General features: G+C 39.3%; 1 protein-coding gene across 1 annotated transcript in view; it reads right to left on the bottom strand.

Moving 5' to 3' along the window:
- ABCB5 (ATP binding cassette subfamily B member 5) overlaps nucleotides 1-14,119 on the bottom strand; it is a 137,268-nt gene extending 123,149 nt beyond the window's left edge. The window contains 1 exon segment of the mRNA XM_029233047.1: nucleotides 13,828-14,119. Within this exon segment, the coding sequence (XP_029088880.1) occupies nucleotides 13,828-14,119 (292 nt within the window).
- Nucleotides 14,120-20,115: the final 5,996 nt, after the last annotated feature.

The raw sequence follows: 20,115 nt of genomic DNA on the forward strand, positions 1-20,115 counted from the left end.
ACCCAAGTATATGCCTACAAAAGATTCACTTCACCTTTAAGGACACACATAGGTGCAAAGTGAAGGGATGGAAAAAGATATTCCATGCAAATGGAAATCAAAAGAGAACAGGGTTAGCCACATTTATATCAGACAAAATGGACTTTAAGTAAAAATTGTAACAAGAGACAAAGAAGGTAATCATTATATAATGATAAAGAGGTCAATTCATCAAGAGGATATAACAGTTGTAAATATGTATACACCTAACATTGGAGCACCTAAATATATTAAGCAAATACTAACAGATCTAAAGGGAGAAACAGAGAACAATATAATAATAGTAGGGAACTTCAGTATTTCACTTTCAACAGTGGATAGATAATCCAGACAGAAAATTAATAAGGAGATATTGGACTAGAATTTTACTTTAGACCAAATGAACCTATCAGACATATACAGAACATTCCATCCGACAGCAGCAGAATACACATTCTTCTCAAGCATGCACGGAACATTCTCCAGGATATATCATATGTTAGCTCACAAAACAAGTCTTAGCAAATTTAAGAAGAAAATACCAAGTATCTTTTTGGACCATAATTGTATGAAACTAGAAATCAATAACGGAAGAAAACTTGAAAATTCACAAATACGTGGAAATTAAGACAACATACCCCTAAACAAACATTGAATCAAAGAAGAAATCAAAAGGGAAATTTAAAAAGTCTTGAAAGAAATGAAAATGGAAACACAACATACCAAAATTTATAGGATGCAGCAAAAGTAGTTCTAAGAGAGAAGATTATAATGATAAATGCCTACACTAAGACAATGAAAAATCTCAAATAGACAACCTAACTGTACACTTCAAGGAACTAGAAAAAGAACAAACTATGCCTAAAGCTAGTAGAAGGAAGGAAATAAGAAAGATCAGAATGTAAATAAATGACATTGAGACTACAAAAACAACAGAAAAAAAGAAACTAAGGGTTGATTTTTTAAAAAGATAAACAAAATTGGGACTTCCCTGGTGGTCCAGTGGTTAAGACTCCGCAGTTCCACTGCAGGGGGCGTGGGTTTGATCCCCGGTCAGGGAAACTAAGATCCCGCATGCCGCGCAGCGTGGCCAAAAAAATAAATAAATAAACAAAACTGACAAACCATTAGGTAGACTAACTGAGAAAAAGAGAGGAAAGACTCAGATAAATAAAATCAGAAATGAAAGGAGTTATTACAATCAATAACACAAAATACAAAAGATCATAAGAGTCTACTATGAAAAATTACATACCAACAAACTAGATAACCTAGAACAAATGGATAAATTCCTAGAAGAATATACAATCTATCAAGATTCATGACAACCAATCAAGAATCATGAAGAAGTAGAAGATCTGAACAGACCAATAATAAGTAAGAATATTCAATCAGTAATCAAAAACCTCCCAAGAAAGAAAAGGCCAGGAACACATGGTTTCCCTGTAAATTTTACCATGCACTTAGAGAAGAATTAATGCCAATCCTTCTCATACTCTTCCAAAATTTGAAGAGTAGGGAACCCACCCACACTCATTTTACAAAACCAGCATTACCCTGATACTAAAGCCAGTATGGAGGTTGCTCAAAATATTAAATGTAGAACTGCCATAATGATTCAGCAATCCCACTTTTGGGTAGATATACAAAGGGAAAAAAAACAGCATATTAAAGAGATATCTGCACCTCATGTTTATTGCAGCATTACTCACAATAGCCAAAACATGGAAACAACTTAAGTGTCCATCAATGGATAAATGGATAAACAAGATGTGGTATATGTATACAATGGAATATTTTCCTCCATGGAAAAGGAGGAAATCTTGCTATTTTTAACAACATGGATGGACCCATTATGCCAAGTGAGGTAAGTCAGACAAAGACAAATACTGCATGATCTTACTTATATAGGCATGCCTCGTTTTACTGCATTTAGCTTTATTGCACTTTGCAGATATTGAGTTTTTTACAAATTGAAGTTTTGTTGCAATCCTGTGTTGAGCAAGTCTGTCAGTGCCATTTTTTTTCCAAGAGCATTTGCTCACTTCATGTCTCTGTTTCACATTTGGTAATTCTTGTGATATTTCAAACCTTTTCATTATTATTGTATTTTGTTATGGTGACCTATGATCAGTTATATCTGATCATAGTATTGCAAAAACATTACAACTTGCTGAAGGCCCAGATGATGGTTAGCATTTTTAGTAATAAAGTATTATTTAATTAAGGTATGTACATGTTTTTAAAGATATAATACCATAGCACGTTTAATACACTGTAGTACCGTGTAAACATAACTTTCATAATTTTTGGGAAACCAAAAATTTGTGTGACTTGCTTTATTGCAGTGGTCTGGAACCAAACCTGCAATATCTCTGAGGTATGCTGTATGTGAAATCTAAAAAAGCTAATTCATAGAAACACGGTAGTATGGCTATTTACAAGGGCTGGGAAGTGGGAGAAATGGGGAGATGGAGATGATAGCCAAAGGGTACAAATTTGTGGTTAGAAGATAAATAAGTTCTGAAGATCTAATGCACAGTAGTGTGACAATAGTCAACAATCATGTATTATATGCTTTAAAGTTGCTAAGAGATTAGATCTTAAATGTTCTCATTTGTATCTTTACAAATGATGTACTAGAGGTGTTAGCTAATGCTACAGTGGTAATCATATTGCAATATATAAAGGTATCAAATCAACATGTTGTACACCTTAAACTTACACAATGCTGTATGTCAATTATATCTCAATTAAAAAAAGATAAGAGTTAACAAAGTAAGAAATTTGACTGAATGTTAAAAGAAGAGAAGGTACTTTAGCTAGATAGATTTAGGAAAACTATTGAAAACAATTATTACATTATTTTAAAGATAGAGTACAATAGAAATAAAATGGTATTATTTTTTTAATCTTTATAGAATTAATGGATACTAACATTCATTCTAATACTAAACAATGTCACCAATATAAGACATATTTTTTAACTTTTAAAATATATTTGAGCCATGAGTTCTTTCAGGAAAAAAAAGCCCCATTCTTCATAACTTATGAGAAAGAATTAAGAGCAGAATATCAGTTTCCCATCTCAAATATTCCTGAGGGTGAAAAAGCTCCAAAGTCATATACAATTTTCAGATCTAACAAAGAATACAAAAACTATGGAGAAGAGGAAAAAAAATATTGTGGGAAAATATCTTTGTCTTTTACTTAGAAAAATATCTACTCAGTAAGGCAGATGTGCTCTGTAATAACTGTAGGAGCTGTTAGCAGCTGACAGTGTTTGGGAAATTATGGTTCTTCACTGTCGTGTTAGACTTTTAAATTTTCACTGCTATAGTCAATAAAAATTTTTTAGAGTTATTCTTTTATACTGGAAGTTTGATATTCAGCAAAATATCAACTTTATGACAACCTTTGGCATTGGTACAAAGAATAAATATTGTGTGTATATATACAGATATATATTCAAAACACTTCTAATATTATGGGAGCATAACACAGTAGGAACTTTTGTGAGAAAATTCCTTTGTGAGAAAGTTCCTTTTAGTGACACCATGGTCACTTAATGGCCTGCAGTATCAACCAAATTCTCAGTAGGCTTTGCTTACCACATTTCCTCTGAATTCTAACCCTTGTTCCTCTAAAATCCATGGGAATAGATTGGTCAGTTTACTTTGGTTTGAGCCTAAATGAATGCTTTAAAGTGACTCTTTAAAGAAACCCATTAAAAAATCCTCCCACTCTGGAAGTGTTTTGCCAAGACTAACTCAAAGCCACAAAAGATTTAGGGTTGGTTCCAAACTGGAACCTGTAAGAACTGTGTGGGCCTTTAACTCAGCAAAAACTCCATGTTTAACAGAAACTCAGAATATTAAACATCAGAGTATAAGGTAATTTTCCAGATCCCAAACATTTGGTATAAAGCCATGGAACTCTACAAGGGAATTCTCCAAGTGAAAGTCTTCTTTTGAGTAAAATGAAAGGATCGCAGTGATCCCTGGAGAAGAGACAAGGTCTTGGACAGGGCAGAAATCTGACCCTGCCATGGAGTCATTTTGTGATCTGGGCCTAGCTACATAGTTTCCTCGTGTTTTCTCTGTTTCCTAATAAAGTAAGTGGTTATAATACTGACTAATAATTCGTCCATTAGCTATCTGTTCACACTAATAAAAAATTTATTGCTTTACTCTTTGTTAGTAACAGTAATAACCGTTCCTATACATTAGCAGTACCTGTAGCATGTGTGGGTGGGTGGTTTCTTATATACTAGCTCTATTCTGAGCATTACTCTGCTATACACTGTACAAAATATTTTATGGAGGCGTCAATAAATATTAGATATTATTATTGCTATTGTGAAAATTATCTTATTTAATCATTGCTTTATTAGTCTCATTTTTATAAGAAGCTATTGAGGCTTAGAAGACTTAAATAACATTGTCAAGTTAACACCACTATTAAAGTGGCAGAGCCAAATTTGTCTACTCCAAAAGCTATGCTCTTAACCACTACTACTCTGCCATTCTACAGATTTGAAATTCACCTTGAGCTCTGAAGTTTTAAGAAGCATTCGGGGACACACTAATTCCTTGGCTTCAAAAGGCAAAAGAAACTCCTACTCTCTCAACCACTTTGAGGCTCATTTTTTCCCACTGAGCCTATGATCAAATGATCATGGCAGTAGACTAAGATTAAACTTCATTTTAAAACTGGAACAATAATCTGTACCCTCTATTTCACATGCACATTGTGAGGATATAATTAAATGATGTGTTTGAAAGAGCTCTGGAAACCATACAACAATTTCTTTACAAATGTATAAAACATCAATCGGTTGTATTGTCTCCACTCCTATCCTTGTTCTTTGCTGGGTACTGGGTTAAATGCATTATATACAAATGCTCCTTTAATCCTCATCACAATTTTGTGAAGTGGCATTATAATTCCATTTAAAAAATGAGGAAGCAGATTCAAAGTGTTTAACTTGGTCTGACTTGAATAGTCAGTAAGTGACTGAGCTGGAAATTTTACCCATTTATGTCTGGATCAGATGAGGTGGTATCAGTAACATATCTATATCTAGGTATCTAGATCTACCTACCTATAAATGTATATATACTATATACATGAACTTAATATTATCAACCCGATGTTTGGAGAGAAGCTGCTACTAGGAGATACTTTAGAACCCAAAAGCTGGCAGCTGACTGCATACATGGCTCAACAACGAGTCTTCCAAAGCAGGCAAAGCAGGCTAGTGGTTTCCCTGTGAATATTATATTGTGATTCTTGGAACACCTGTGTCAGGATACAGACTTCTTGATAAAAATGCAGATTCTTGACCCTCTCTTCAGACTTTTGAATTAGAATCTCTGGAGAGTATGGCCCATGAATACACATTTTTAATAAGCTCTACAAGTGATTTTATTCAAATTAGAGTTTGAGGTCCATTGCATAAAGGAATGGGCACCTGGCTCTACCCCTGGTTGTTTTTATATACAGAACTTTTTTCAAGTTCCTCTTCTAAATGGAGGAAAAATAACTTCTCTGGGACAATGATGTTTTTATTTCATAATATGAATTATGAAAGGTTACATTAATGTAGCTCTTGTGTGTAAAATCTCCCAGCCAGGCAGCCAGGCATTTATAAATATATTTTGTCCACATCCAGGCCATGAACTCCATTCTCATTTAAACACCAACTAAAAGAAAATGCATAATTTGTCACAAGATTAATTTCCTCCAGGGGAGGAAACACTAGCTAGTCACATGTGAGGGTCACTTGCTTCTTAATAGCTCCTTCCTAAATAAATTACAAGATAAACCACCAGTTCTGAATGAACAATTAGGGAAGTTGTTCGAAGCAATGCCTTTCCCCTTGAGTTTTGTAAAAATTTCTGAAATTACTTCTAATCTACAAAAGGGAAAATTATTTTTCCTTAGGTGACTCACAGTATTTTATTCATATCAAAAAGAGATTATAGAGATTATTAGATCACTAATCCAACTCAATAAACTTTATTACTGAGTTTTTCCTAAAGAATATGGAAGTGATTCATTCCAAAATAGTCTCAGTGGGGTTGAATTTTCCTCTCTTGAAGTCTTACTTAAAAAGAAAATGTTTCACAAGGAAACCTCTGAATATTGTAGAAAATATTAGATTAATAATACATTTACTACTAGAAGCTATTTTGCTGAATAGTTAATAGGATTAGGATGTATTTTTAAATGTACCCAGGATTTATTTTAATCAGATATGGTAAGACATATAGACACATAAATGACTTTCATGAAGGAAGAAGTTCATACCCACAGATCCCTAGAAACATGAAGCATACTTCTCCATCAGTGCCACCCAAGAAAGCACCAGAGTTGGAAAGCAGGCAGAGGAAACTGTGTGCAAGAGCCTTTACTGTAGTTTCTGTGAAAAAGGCAAGGCAAAGCAGGATAAGCAGGCTTAGAATTGGCCAGCGTGAATAATTTCAGTGGACTCTGGGGTGTAGGGGCTGTCTCTAGTTGTCTTGGCACCTTACCTTCCATGTGATGATTAGGGCAGGATAGTGGCTTGCTCAGCATGTGATAGCCTAATAAAGGAGATGGCTAAAGGTATGAGCTCTGGATTTTATATGGCTTGCATATAAAAGGAGTACTCCAGGATGAACTGTCTGCTATCTCTAGGAATTAGCTAACCATAGACGGGTAGTCCCTCTAGGGTCAATAAGGCCCCAAGGTGTCAAAGCATCAGAAAATAAAGAAAATAAAAACACATGACTAACATATAAGTTCTTGTGCTATTGCTATAAAACAAGACAAATTCTTGTATTCATATATTAGATGTACTTGTAGCATATGTGGGTGGGTGGTTTTCTATATACTAACTCTATTCTTAGGTAATGTGTTAATGTACTACTACTTCTCCAGGAGATATAGGGCACTTTTTAAAAACAATAGCTTTAAATTCTTCATAGACTGAGTATTATAGTGACATTTTAAATTTAGAGCAAGAAAAACGTTAAACTTTACAGCAACGTTTGGCATCCAGGTCCATCTGTTCTGAAATTCTGTGTGTGACCAAAGAAGTAATAACTGGAGCAGCAAAGAATTGAATATCATGAGTTAAGGATGGAGAAGACCTGCTTGAGAAACTTGTAAATCTAAGGAATGGTTATGTCTCAACAGCTGCCACTACAGGCATGAAGGTGAGGGGAGGAGCTAAGATTGGGTTAGTTTCTTGATGAACGGGATACTTTCTCACACAGAGCTAATGCTATCTAAAGAATCTCTGAGAAAAGTGGGACTGGGTAAAGGGCTCAGGCGTGGAGTATATCAGAATGTAGACAAAAGGGACAGGAGGGGAGAGTCAGAGAAGCTTAGAAGAAAGGCTCTTTGAGCACGGCATTCCTCCATTTTCCAAACGTCCTCATCTGGTCAGAAAGGTGGTTTTCCTTTTACCTACCTGGAACACCTACAACAGATTTTATGTTTCTTGGAAGTCTGGCTTCTAGCACCATAGGAACTTCTGTAGGTGACCGAAAGGCCTCAACATCAAAGGCAACAATGGTATGGCAAGAATTGTTTTAGCACTGGTAGTCTGAACAAGGTTACCTACCTGGTTTACTTTGCAAATTTTATGTGTTAAAAGTTGAATATTCCTGACATATTAGTTAGGACTCTAGGTTACAAGTGACCAGGGCCAAATAGTTTAAGCAAAAAAACAAAGTCTCTGGGTTTGCTGGGACTAGGGACTAGTTTATTTTACCCAAGTCTCACCCTACGAGTAGATATGAAAGTCTGGTGGGCCAAAGCACTCGTGTTAGAAACCCCAAGGTGCTCACAGGATTAGGATGATCTTACCTGTAGGTTTTCCTGGGTGGGAACAAAGAGGCAGAATTCTGAAAGGTTTTTTTTTAAGTTATAGGGAATAAAGTTTATTTTGGCAGAGAGTGTTAAAATTAAAGTTGCATACATTAGTAACATAACTCAACATCCTTAATTTGGTATGTGTGACACATTTTCTTGCTTTCCTGTGTTCTGCTAAATCACCATAACCTAAACTGCTTTATAAAATTGATGTGCTGAAATTTAATTTTACTGTTTTCACCTATGCTCTGATTCCAAACAAAACTTTTCATAAGCTTCTTCTATCTCTGGGTCCATCTCATCTGGAGAAAAAAAATGCTTCCTTTTGGATACTGGGATCATGAAAGTCAATCAGGAAGCCCTAATTTTTCTTTTTAAGCTGCCTAATAAATATTTATTGACCACCTAGTTTGTGTTGCTTATTGAGGGTGTAGTATATAATAAACGAAGGAGAGCCTTTGTCTTCAAGTTGCTCCAAGGCTAGTAAAGACTATATTAGATGTTAAAATGGTAAGAATAAATATTCTTCTTGATCTCAGCAAAGGGTCAAAAATGATTATGAGGAAATAACCTCCAACTGGAGGCATGTTCTGAGTGGGGAACAGGATAACATCTCTTGGACAAGTCTACTGTTCCAATGAAACTTTCTCTCTCTGGGAATGACCTCAATTTCTCCACTGTTAAAACACCTTGTGTCTATAAGTCTCATAGAGGTCCCTGGATTTTGTAAAGAAAGATACCCTAGCTAGTTTTTTGTTTGCTATCAGGTGTTGTTTATTGGCTGATTAAAAAAAAAAAATCTTAGTTTAAGGAAGCTCATCCATAAGAATCAATGCCATTAAGTCACTATTCTAATTTGGCAACTCAATCAGCACTGCTGGATCCTGTGGGGAGTTTGGGGTGGAAGGTGAAGGAGAGTCATGATCCAAAGACTGGCATGACAGATGTACTCTTCTGTGAGGGATGTGATAGCTAACAGATGTAGCCATAGGACAAGATGTGCCCTTATCAAATGATGGGCATCAGTAACACGACTTTTCACAACTACCTTAGGAATGCTTAAAATTATTTTTAAATGATTTTGAGCCATAAACTTGTGAGAGTCACCTCATATCTCTATGCTTTAGCTTGCTCAGTAGCTAAACAAAGGAGTTTCCTGGATGTTACTAAAAACTCTGGGCTCCAAAATTTTATGTTTCTAGGGAGGCTTCAGGGATGCGATGGAATATACATTAGTTTGTAGCCAGAAGATGTGGGTTTGACAGTAATTTCTACCTGTTTGTTACATCACTTTAGGCCAGTGGTTCTGAACCGGAGGTAATTTTGTGCCGTCCCCCCTCTTCCTCCTCCAGAGAACATCTGGCAATATCTGAAAACATTTTGTTATAATTGGGGGTGGTAGTTCATCTAGTAGAATCCATGGTTGCTGCTAAACATCAGGCAATGCATAGGACACAGCCCCTGCAACAGAAATTATCCAGACCAATAATACTTACATTTGGAAATACTGATGTAGATAAATCACCTCAATCTTGGCTTCTGCATTTTGATGAATACTGTTTTTGAGGATAGTAAATGAGATAGTTGTGAAAGCACACAGTAAATGACAAAGTGTGGCAACACTTGCGGTCATCAGTCTGAGTGTTGCTTTCACAGTGACAGTGGCAGAAATGGAAGTCTGGAAGTGGAGCGGAAGCCTCTGGGACACAGCAATGAGGGGAGATCACTGAGATGTTGCCACCTGGCAAATACTACTTCCTTGACGATTTTGTTACTCTTTGCTCCCCCTCCTTTTGTGGCCTCTTTGATGGAATTTCCTGGAAGGCGTATGTGACACTGACATCTGGGTACTGCTGTGGCTGAGATCCTGTGCTTTGAAGTTAGACAGACTTGAATGTGAATCATGCTTTACCATTTCTGTGTGACTCAACTTTTCTGGCACCCAGATTAATATAGGTATAATATTTCCTACTTCATAAGGCTATCTTGAGGTTTCATGTTAAGCCAGAGCCTGTGATCACAGAATAAATAGGTGCTGTCATTACTGTTATTTCTGCACTCAGTGCTATATAGTCACTTTAAGTATCTCTCCCCTTTACTTTTCCTCTTTACTTTTTGTCACCCATCTCTTTCCCCAGCTGAGCAAACTTTCATTACGACTTTCTTATGAACAAATCAATACTTGTTCTTCCCTGGTTAACATTAGTCAACTCAATCTGTATTAGATTGAGATATAAAAAATGAAGTTTCTAACAGAAAGTTATATAAGCAATCAATAAAAATTCCCTGCTCCCTGAAAAAAAAGGGGAAGTTATTGACTACAGGTTGCAGAATTTTGTTGTTGAAAAGGATCTATAGCTCAGGTTTTCCTGCCTGGTCTTAAGTCAGAATCTCAGAGGAGCTTTTAAAAATACAATATCTGGGGCTTCCCTGGTGGCGCAGTGGTTGAGAGTCCGCCTGCCGATGCAAGGGACACAGGTTTGTGCCCCGGTCCGGGAAGATCCCACATGCCGCGGAGCGGCTGGGCCCGTGATCCATGGCCACTGAACCTGCCCGTCCGGAGCCTGTGCTCCGCAACAGGAGAGGCCACAACAGTGAGAGGCTTGCGTACCACAAAAAAAACAAAACAAAACAAAAAAACAAACAATATCTGGAACTCCATCCCAGTCCTGGTGAATCAGAATCTTTGGCTTATATAAGGCCCAGAACTATGCATTTTCTAAAAGCTCTCTGGGTTCTGAGATGCACGGGAACATTTAAAAAATAGAGACAGTAGAGTTCCACATGAGACTTACTGTACAGAATCTCTGGAAAAGGATAAAATAACAGACACACACATAAAAATATATCCATAGTCTTACTTGATCTTTACCACAATCCTGAGCTTAGGCTGGAGAGGATTGTTACCGGCAATTTTGGGGTTGAGTCTTAGGACTAAGAGACCACAGGTGATCTGTTTACAGTCACATAAGACAATATATTTCAGTATTTGTTCAAAATATTTGCTGACCTTCCCTACTTTGCCCTTCTCTGGAGCTCTACCCCATGAGAGGAGTATAATTACTGTTCTATTGACATCAGGCTTGGCCCTATAACTTGCTTTGATTGAGGAGTGTGAGTGCAAGAGGCCCATGCCACTTCCAAGCAGAAATTTTCAGGCATTTCATTGGTCAATTTATTTTTTCCTTCTGCCACCAGACTACCATGTCCCTGTCAGTGGCTGCTATTTCAGTCAAGTTCACAGAATGAAAAAGACTTGGAATGCAGTTGCAGTCACCCTGCAGTGGTCATTAATGTGAGCACAAAAGAGACCTTTGTTTAACCTTATGGGATTTTGGGATGATAATCCCCACTCTCTACTCCCTTCTCCTATAACAGAAAAAAGAGTGAGAATTTGAGCCCAGGTCTTCTGTCCATGACTTGCTGTTTCTGTTATAATTCTCAGCAGGAGAAGAGAGTTATGTCTGATCTAGGTGGAGAGGGGATTATTTGCTCCCTTTGCTAGGGCGGCAACTGGGGGAAGGTGTGTTTTTGGTATGCTCAGTTGGAATTTAGAATAGAGATCTCAAATTTCTTCAAACCCAGAAATTCTATTGTTCTTTGACACTCCTGAAGAAACATCACTGTCCATTGTTGCTACTTGGGCTAATACAATTTGTGGGGCTGTATAGTTGAGGCTTAACTGTGGCATTAATCTGGGATTGACAGCGAAATAAATCACCATATATAACATCCCTTATATGGAAAAAAGTTTTCCAAGTTCCATATAATAGGTAAAAAGGGTAAACTTTTGAAACAAGTTCTTGCTTTACCCTAGGGTTCAGGTAAAGCTCAAACGATATTTTCTAAAAAAAACCCATACATTTACAAAGGGTGTTATTCACATTTCGCCCACAGGGGGGCCACACAAGTCAGTACTTAATATTTTTTTCCCAATGTTTCTAATATTACTTTTTACCTATTTATTGGCGTATAATTGCTTTACAATGTTGTGTTAGTTTCTGCTGTATAACAAAGTGAATCAGCTATACATATACATATGTTCCCATATCTCTTCCCTCTTGCGTCTCCCTCCCTCCCACCCCTCCAGGTGGTCACAAAGCACCCAGCTGATCTCCCTGTGCTGTGCAGCTGCTTCCCACTAGCTATCTATTTTACATTTGGTAGTGTATATATGTCCATGCCACTCTCTCACTTCATCCCAGTTTACCCTTCCCCCTCCCTGTGTCCTCAAGTCCATTCTCTACGTCTGAGTCTTTATTGCTATCCTGAGCCTAGGTTCATCAGAACCATTTTTTTTTAAGATTCCATATAAGTACTTAATATTTTCTTGTGATAAACTTGTTTACATATTTATTCCTAGTGCTTTTTTCTCCCTCCAGAAATCCAGGTTGTCTCACAATTTATAACCTGAGCTGAAGAGGTTGTTTTTCAAGTTCTCTATATAAAGATAATTTCAGTCTGCTTCAGTTCTTCTAAACCCTTCATTACTATTCAAATTTTGATGTCTATGGTAGATTAAAATTTCTATTTCATTTTCAGAGATTTAAAGTAGTTTTCCCAGACTCATTTTTCTATAGCTGAAGCCTCTGAAACCAAGAGAGATGAGGTAATTTTAATCAGAATCAAAATCAGTTACTGATGTTCCTAAATTTAAAAACCAGGATTTTGTTTTTAAAAGATGTCAAATTGGAAACATGATGATAATAATTCTTAGCAAAATGTAAATAATAATAATAGTAGCTATCATTTATTGACTACCTACTCTGGACCAGAATTTTTTGGTGCATGATTCTATTTAATCCTCTCCAAAGCAGCTTGGCAAGGTATATGTCATCTTCATTGTTTGGGATGAGTCCCAGAGATGTTAGTTGTCATAACTACCACATGACTTTAACGGAAAGACCTGGCATTTGATCCCAAGTCCCTCAGAAGCCAAAGTCCACAAGCTTTCCTCTACACCACAGTGCCTCTCCCATTTGGCTTTGAAATGAGTTTCTACTCTGGCTATCATATTTGTCATCTCAAGTTTCTTCCTCAATTACATATTTTATTTCCAAAATAAATATTTATGCACATAAACCTCTATCTCAACAGGAAGCACAGAATTAAAAATCGCATAATCACCATGAAAGCTTCAAGTGATCTTCCTACGGGAAAGGGAAGTTGTGGTTTGCAAGGAGCACATGCAGGGACCCCTTACCAGCAGTTTGTGGGCCACTGGACCACAGGAGAGTGGAGAAAGCACTGGGAAGGCAGAGATCATAAATTTGCATTTGAAGTCCCTTCATGAGCAAGCGTAATTGATAGGAATCATTTGGGTTCATTACTTAATCTATATCGTTCTCCTTATAAATGCAACTATTAAAAAGTCAGAAGAATCTATGCAAACTTTCAACCACTAGATGTCACTGTTGCTTACGAAATGGAATTGCCCACTCAGGTGAACTCTATAATGTTCATCAAGAGATTAAACACATGTGGCTCCTGACAAGGATCTTGTGTTTTTCTTGGAAGAGACAAGACACACCTATGTGAATAGTTACAGAGTAGCAAAGGAGTGTGCATTCATTCGTGACTGATTGCAAATAGGAAGGGTAGAGGTAACAGGAGCTGTAAGATCTGAGAGAAATAAATGTAAACTGGAGTCGCTGTGGAAGTTTCCACAGATGTGTGACTAAGATGATGTTCTAATGATGAGTAAGAGCTGACCAAGGTAGGAAGAGAGCAAGCTGATTCCTACGAGGAGTAGTGACATGAGCACAAGCAAGGAGGTGGAAACAAATACTGACTTCCTGTGAAGGGGAAGATTCCTTTGGGGAAGAGTGGGAGTTGGTTGTGGAGGAGACAGATTGTATAGAAACAGAAATAACAAAGAGGAGGAATTTATTCTCCTTCCTGAATGTGCCTCTAAACGTTTCTGAGCAGAAGAATGATGTGACGAACATTTCGCAGTAGGAAGATGAACTGTTTGGGTACTGGGGTCAGGTACCAACGAAGGATCACGACTCGTCGAGCTGCGTGATTTGGGTTTTCTTCCCCGTGTAATTACGTTATCCCGGTCCTTTCGCCATTTTTCATGTTCCCTTCCTGCCAAATCTCGATCTGGAAAGAGCAGAGATAACCCCTCCCCCGCTTCCCCGCGCCCAACATAAAACTGGCACCTGTCTGTCTTCCTATAGAGCAGGGGCTTCTGCTTGTCTCGTCCCCAGAGACTTGCCTTCCTCTGCTTGACCATTTCTGACATAATTTGAATTTGTGCTCTGATGTATTCAGCCAGTCAGCTCCCCTTTAGGAAAAAAAGAAAAAAAATCGAAGCTAGGCTTTCACCTCAGTGAGAGAAACGTCTGCAAGCAAAGGCGCCTCTATTCCACTTGTCCTGAACCAAGTGCGCGACAGTTTCAGGGATTTTCTTTTTTGCCCAAATGTCACCTAATAAAGATCTGAGAACATGAGGGAAAAAAGGAACAAAACAAAACAAACCAAAACAACTTTCAGACTTTCAGCTCCTTTACCTAGGTGCTCTGAGGAGAGTGCAGAGGGCGGCCAGCGAGTAGAGAAGGCGGCGCTTCTTGAGCCCCATGCGGCAACCGGTCGGTCCTCACCTCCGTCCGGCAGGCAGGCGGACCTTGCTGGGGTCGAAGCAGACGTGGAGCCGTTGGCCTTTCGGACTTTCACAAGCCTCTCAGTTTCGCAGGCGACCACTCCGGCATCCTGTCCTCAGGCAGAGAAGCCACGAAACGTGTCGCCAAGGACCAAGATGATGGAGAAGCCACAGGGGAAGACGAGCAGCACGTTCCGTTAGGCCACAAACGCTCGCCGCGTTCACCCTGAGAGCCCGAGCTCCTCTCACAGAGGGCGTGTCCTCAACATCCGGTTCCGTCGCGGGCGTCCGCTTTCCCGCCACAGCGAACGGACGGACGCGGCCGTCGCAGTCCTGAGGTGGCTGGATTCCTACTCAGCGGTGTGGACCACTGAAGACCCTGGCAGAGGAGTTCACGGTAAGCAGGCCATGTGCTCTTAAACAAAGCGGATGGCAGCGGTGGTGTCTAAGTGGCGGGCTGTGGGAGAAGACGTGTACGCTCAACGCCAGCTCCCGCGCCGTTCCCGCTTGGCTTTCTCTAGTTGAGAATTACGTGATGCCGAACGCAGTGAATGTACAAGCCTAGCGGCTTAAAGCATGAGTGGCTTCTCACTGTCCTCAGGACAGAGACCCTCCAGGCTCCCCTAGTCCCACAGTTCCAGGCGTCCTGGGTGCTGTGCCTTCTGTCCTGGGGTTCACCAGGCTCCGGCCTGCGAGGCCCCAGCTCATTTTGTTCTGTCTGGAACGCCCTTCCGTCCCTTTCTTCCCCTTCTCACCGCGGACTCCAGGTTAACGCATACTCATTCTGTAGCTTCAGCCCAACTGTCACTTCCCTCAGGGAAGCCTTCCCCACGTAGCCTTTCTTCGTAGCATTAGGTGCTTTTCCTTCGTAGCATTTATCTTCTCAATTACGCCCCATATTTGTGTGACTTTGGTAAAACTCTGCCCCTCCTATTAGAATGTAAATTCCTTGGTAACAGAGTTCCTGTCTGCATTTGCTCACCATTATTTCTAATCTCATCACTGTGGGAGACCGTGGTGAAAACATTGGTGCTCTAGTCTGGGTCTCTTATGAGTCCATGGGAGTGGGAGGGGACATGGTTAAGAAACTGAAAATTCAGAGCGAAATTCTTCTAGATAAGAGGGCTCTTATCTTTTTAGCTTCATTCCAAGTTGCCTGAGAAAAGCCACTTTACATTTTATTAACAGGGCATGAAATACCGAGCCACTTGTACTCTGAGCCCTGTAGGGCATAGAAACCTCAGCGTCTTACAACTTTAGGACTAAATGGCGTGGGGCTGTGATTGTTGTACTCCGTAAGTGAGATGAAGCTAAAAGTGTTCAAACCGTTCTGAAGACATTTCCACAAATGATAAAACCCTTCCTGAAATGACTGCAGAATCATTAGGGATTCTTGGTCAAGACGTACAGATTACTGCCTAGAGAAAGAGAGGCACCCATGGCAGTCTGGGACAAACAGGTTCAAATGTCTTTTAATTGAAGAGTCAGATTCAAGCCTTTGGACACAATTTTTAGCTGAGTCCTTGTTGCAGACAGTTCATGAATGTGTTATTTGGATTTTGTGCAGAGATGACAGGATCTCCCTGTGCCCAACTTATTGTGTGGATAGTGAATGACTTAAATTCTTTTCTTGGCTTAATGCTGTTAACCTCCTCCAAGAAAGATATGAGTCAATCAGTGATCTCATCCAGCTAATAGTGTGATTAGATCAGGAATGACAAAATTGTTATGGGAGAGGGCTATATGCATTGTATATTGTTCTTTCATGTTTATAGTTATGTCCAATTGTATATTGAAAAAATGATCACAACCATATTTCCAGTGCCACATGCTCCTCCAAAACTTTGCCATACACCCTCAAGGGTTGAGGTCTTTGCTCCTCTGTTTGAAACTGGATGTTGTTTTGTGGCTGTCTTGACAAAGAGAAGGTGGTAGAAGTGACACTGCATGACTACAAGGCTAAGTCAAAAAACGTGATATGGCTTCTACCTGGTTTACTCTCTCTCAGGATGCTCACCCTTGTAACCCAGCCACCATGTTGTGAAGAAGCTGAAGCCAGAGGGACAGGCCAGGGCTAGGTTGATCAGGCCACAGACTCAGCTGTTGCCATTATCAACTCACATATGAGACAGCCTTCATTGATTCTAGCTCTAGCCTTTAAGCTCTCCCAGATGAAGCCAGGCAGTGCAGAGATAAGCGGTTCCCACAAAGCCCTGTCCAAATTGCAGGTTCGTAAGCAAAATAACTGCTGTTATGACACTGGGTTTTCAGGTGGCTTGTTACACAGCAGAAGGTAACTGGAGAAATAGGCCTAAATAGGGAGCAAATCATTCTATTTAAGCTTGCCTCTCTGCTTTTGTTGATTCAATTTCTTGGGCCTGAAATACCCTTTATTTTCTTCCTCTCTCATTTCTTTCACTTGCCTAAACTTCCTGCTTAGCCTTCTTGAATCACCTCAGGTCTTAATGCCTTTAGGAAGTCAGCCATAATCCTAGTCAAATGCCCTGCCTATGTGTGTAAACCTCAGTAACAGTCCTAGCCACATGGGCTATCAGGGTCCATTTAAGTGTCTGATGTCTACATCTTATTGGTGCATTCATCTTTGTATTATTCATCTTTGTATCATTAATCTTTGTACACTCAGGGACTCACATAGTGCCTGGCTCCACCATCTACTACCTGTGTGAACTTAGCCAAATTAATAAGCATATCCAAGACTCCCTTTTCTTATCTGTGAAAGGAGATAAAAGTTCCAACTCATAATGTTTTGTGAGGATTAGAGGGTAAAGTCATCTAAGGTGCTGACGCATAGTAAATGCTACATAAATGTAGCTATTACAGTTATTAGGGTAACCTCAAAATAGGAGAAACAACAGCATTCCAGAACACATATCCAGCAAATGATATTTTGAGATACATTTGTCAGAGTTCTTGACCCCGCTTTCCTGTTCCTCTGTAGGGCAGCGTGGAACCCATTACCTTTTTTCCGTAATATAATTTTCTTTGTACACCACCCACAGAGGGAGGACATGTGTAGCTTTGAAAGGGAACATCAATTGGATTGATGAATGGATTTTGAAATGTAGAGCCGAGATGAAATTTTTGGAAGCCAAGTGCTTGAGACAGGTAAGGTGCTTTAAAGTTCAAGTGCTTGGCTTTGGATATCAGAATCCAAAGTCCTGAGGTAATAAGGCATGGAGATTATGCCCAAATCAAAGAATGTATGATGATGTAAGAGTTAATGAGAGAGACCCAAATCCTGCCCTGTATTCCCTCACTCCCACCTCCCAAGCAGAAGGGAATTGGTTCATCATGTCCCAGGGTTCCAAGGTGTAGCCAGGGGAGACTGGAATACTGTTAGAAGCCCCTTGGTTATCTTGGGGCTGGAGTAGCAGACCAGCCATGGCCTGATGAAGTGCCTGATCTAATAGCTCTGAGGATCTCCTCAGAGTTTTGTGTACCCCAAGGGTGAGAGAAAGGACCCAGTGGAGGTGCAGAAAGAGATCCAATGTAATTGAAAGAACTTGGGGCATAAAAGGAAGACATGGGGAGAGAGAGAGACAGAGTGTGTGTATGTGTGTGTGTGTGTGTTTGCATGTGTTTGCTAGAGGCCATTTAACATCAGCACCTGCCAACCCATGAGAAGCACCTATTGAAGAGATTTACAGCTCAGCAGATACCAGACACTGTAATAGTTACTTTTTTCTTGGTATGATTGGTGTAAATTCCCAGGTGTGGGTAAGTGAGTAATTTGAATACAATTTATTTAGGCAGAAGCTCATTTTTTCTTCAATTACTCCCCCTTTAGAACAGAAGGGGTCCTTTAGTCTTCAAGTGAATGGACAGCATGGTAATGTCCAGCCCGTTGCAGCAGCAGCCCTCTGCGAGCTCAGTGGATTTAAGGCAATCTAGTGACCATTTCCTGTTGATGGCCCTTCCAACAGCATGAATCTCTTCAGTGTGGTTCCCCAACAGTCTTAGCCAGCTGCTCCCCAAGAAACCATTGCACAGGCTTTTGTGGAGGCCAGCGGAAATATCCCTCTCCTGGAGACGTGCTGCTTCGTTAGGACTTGCAGCCCTCAGCAACGTCGACCTTCTTAGCACTGTAATCTGGAAAAGCACATGCTGTTCTCAACGATCTTGGCAACAGGCTTTATGAGAAAATTTTGTGGAAGTTGTCTTTTCCAGTTATAGCTAAACCACCAGGGTCAGTTTCTACTTTGCAGTCAAGATCCACTGATGAATATAGTTGCAAAGCCTGCAGTATCCAGAAATAAAATGCTCTAAACTCTGAATCTTGTGCAATTCAGAAGAGAAACACTATAGGGGAAGTAGTCTAGGGGAGCAGTTCTAAGAGGGGGTATTTATCAGATTGTCTAGTTTATTGTCCTAGCTCCAACAAGTTACCAGTTCTAAGGTCTAGAAAGGTATTTTACTTCTCCATTCTTCAGTTTTGTTTTCTAGAAAATAGACAAACACTTTCTTGGTGGGATTTTGGGATTAAATGCATACAGAACACGGTGACTGGCATTTTGTGAGTTCTCAATGAATGTTGGCTATCGTTATCATGTTTATTATTATTTCTAGCATTGATGGTGGCAGAAAATGTTGGCTGCCTACCTGTAGACACATCCTGCTTCTCTATCTTCCTTTTAATCTGAGCACTGATTTTGTGTATTTATCTGGGAGCTGTGTGCTGATCAATCTTGACTGAAAACTTCTCACTAATAAGTAGTTCCCCTGTGTTTCTGATGGTATTTCCCCACCTGCTTGAAGGTAGCCATGGCCAGATGACTTGCCGTGGCCAAAGAAATAAGAGAGATGATACTTGTCACCTCAATCAGTGACACTCCAGAAAGTCCCAAGAGAGAACAATGGGTACAGAAACCCCTGCCAAAATGTGATAGACATATAGCATGAATGAAAAATAAACTTTTCAGCTTCAAACCACTGAAGTAGTTGAATGTGTTTGTCATCTGTTACCATAGCTTTACTTGGTCCATCCCAACTCATATAGACAAGCTAACTGCATAAAACCTATTTCACTCGTAGATAACTATTTCATATAGCATACTTATGTCATTTTAAAAGTTCATTTTATTTTCTTCAAAAATTATTTTTACAATCAACTGTTTTTTGTGTAAATTCCCAGAAATTATTAATTCATAGTTGTTTTGTTCATATCATGTCACACTGATTTTAGCTTTTGCATTGTGAGTTTTGTGGCTATTATTTCTAACAAGCTCAATTTGCTTGTGTCAAAATTTGCAGATATAAATTCTGATACGAAGATGTGAGTCTTCTTTAATGTTCTAATCAATAATAAAGTTGTATTAGAAAGGAAGCAGTACATAGAGCAAACTCAGGGACAAGATTGATGGATTCCAAAACTGCCTCTGCCACTGCCAGCTGTGTTACTTGGGATAAGTTTCTTAACTTTCTCTGTTTTACTCCTCTCATCTATTAAAAAACGGGGATAATATTAGCATCTAACTCATAGGATGTTTTTACAATGTCCTGTGATAAGTCTGTGATTAATCCTATGATGAGAGTTAACACATGCATACCTCATTTTATTGCATTTGCTTTATTGCGCTTCGCAGATAATACATTTTTTACAAATAGAAGAT

The sequence above is a fragment of the Monodon monoceros genome, unplaced genomic scaffold (assembly GCF_005190385.1).
Source record: "Monodon monoceros isolate NGI ecotype Baffin Bay Population unplaced genomic scaffold, NGI_Narwhal_1 Super_Scaffold_2, whole genome shotgun sequence".
Taxonomy (NCBI): Eukaryota; Metazoa; Chordata; class Mammalia; order Artiodactyla; family Monodontidae; genus Monodon; species Monodon monoceros.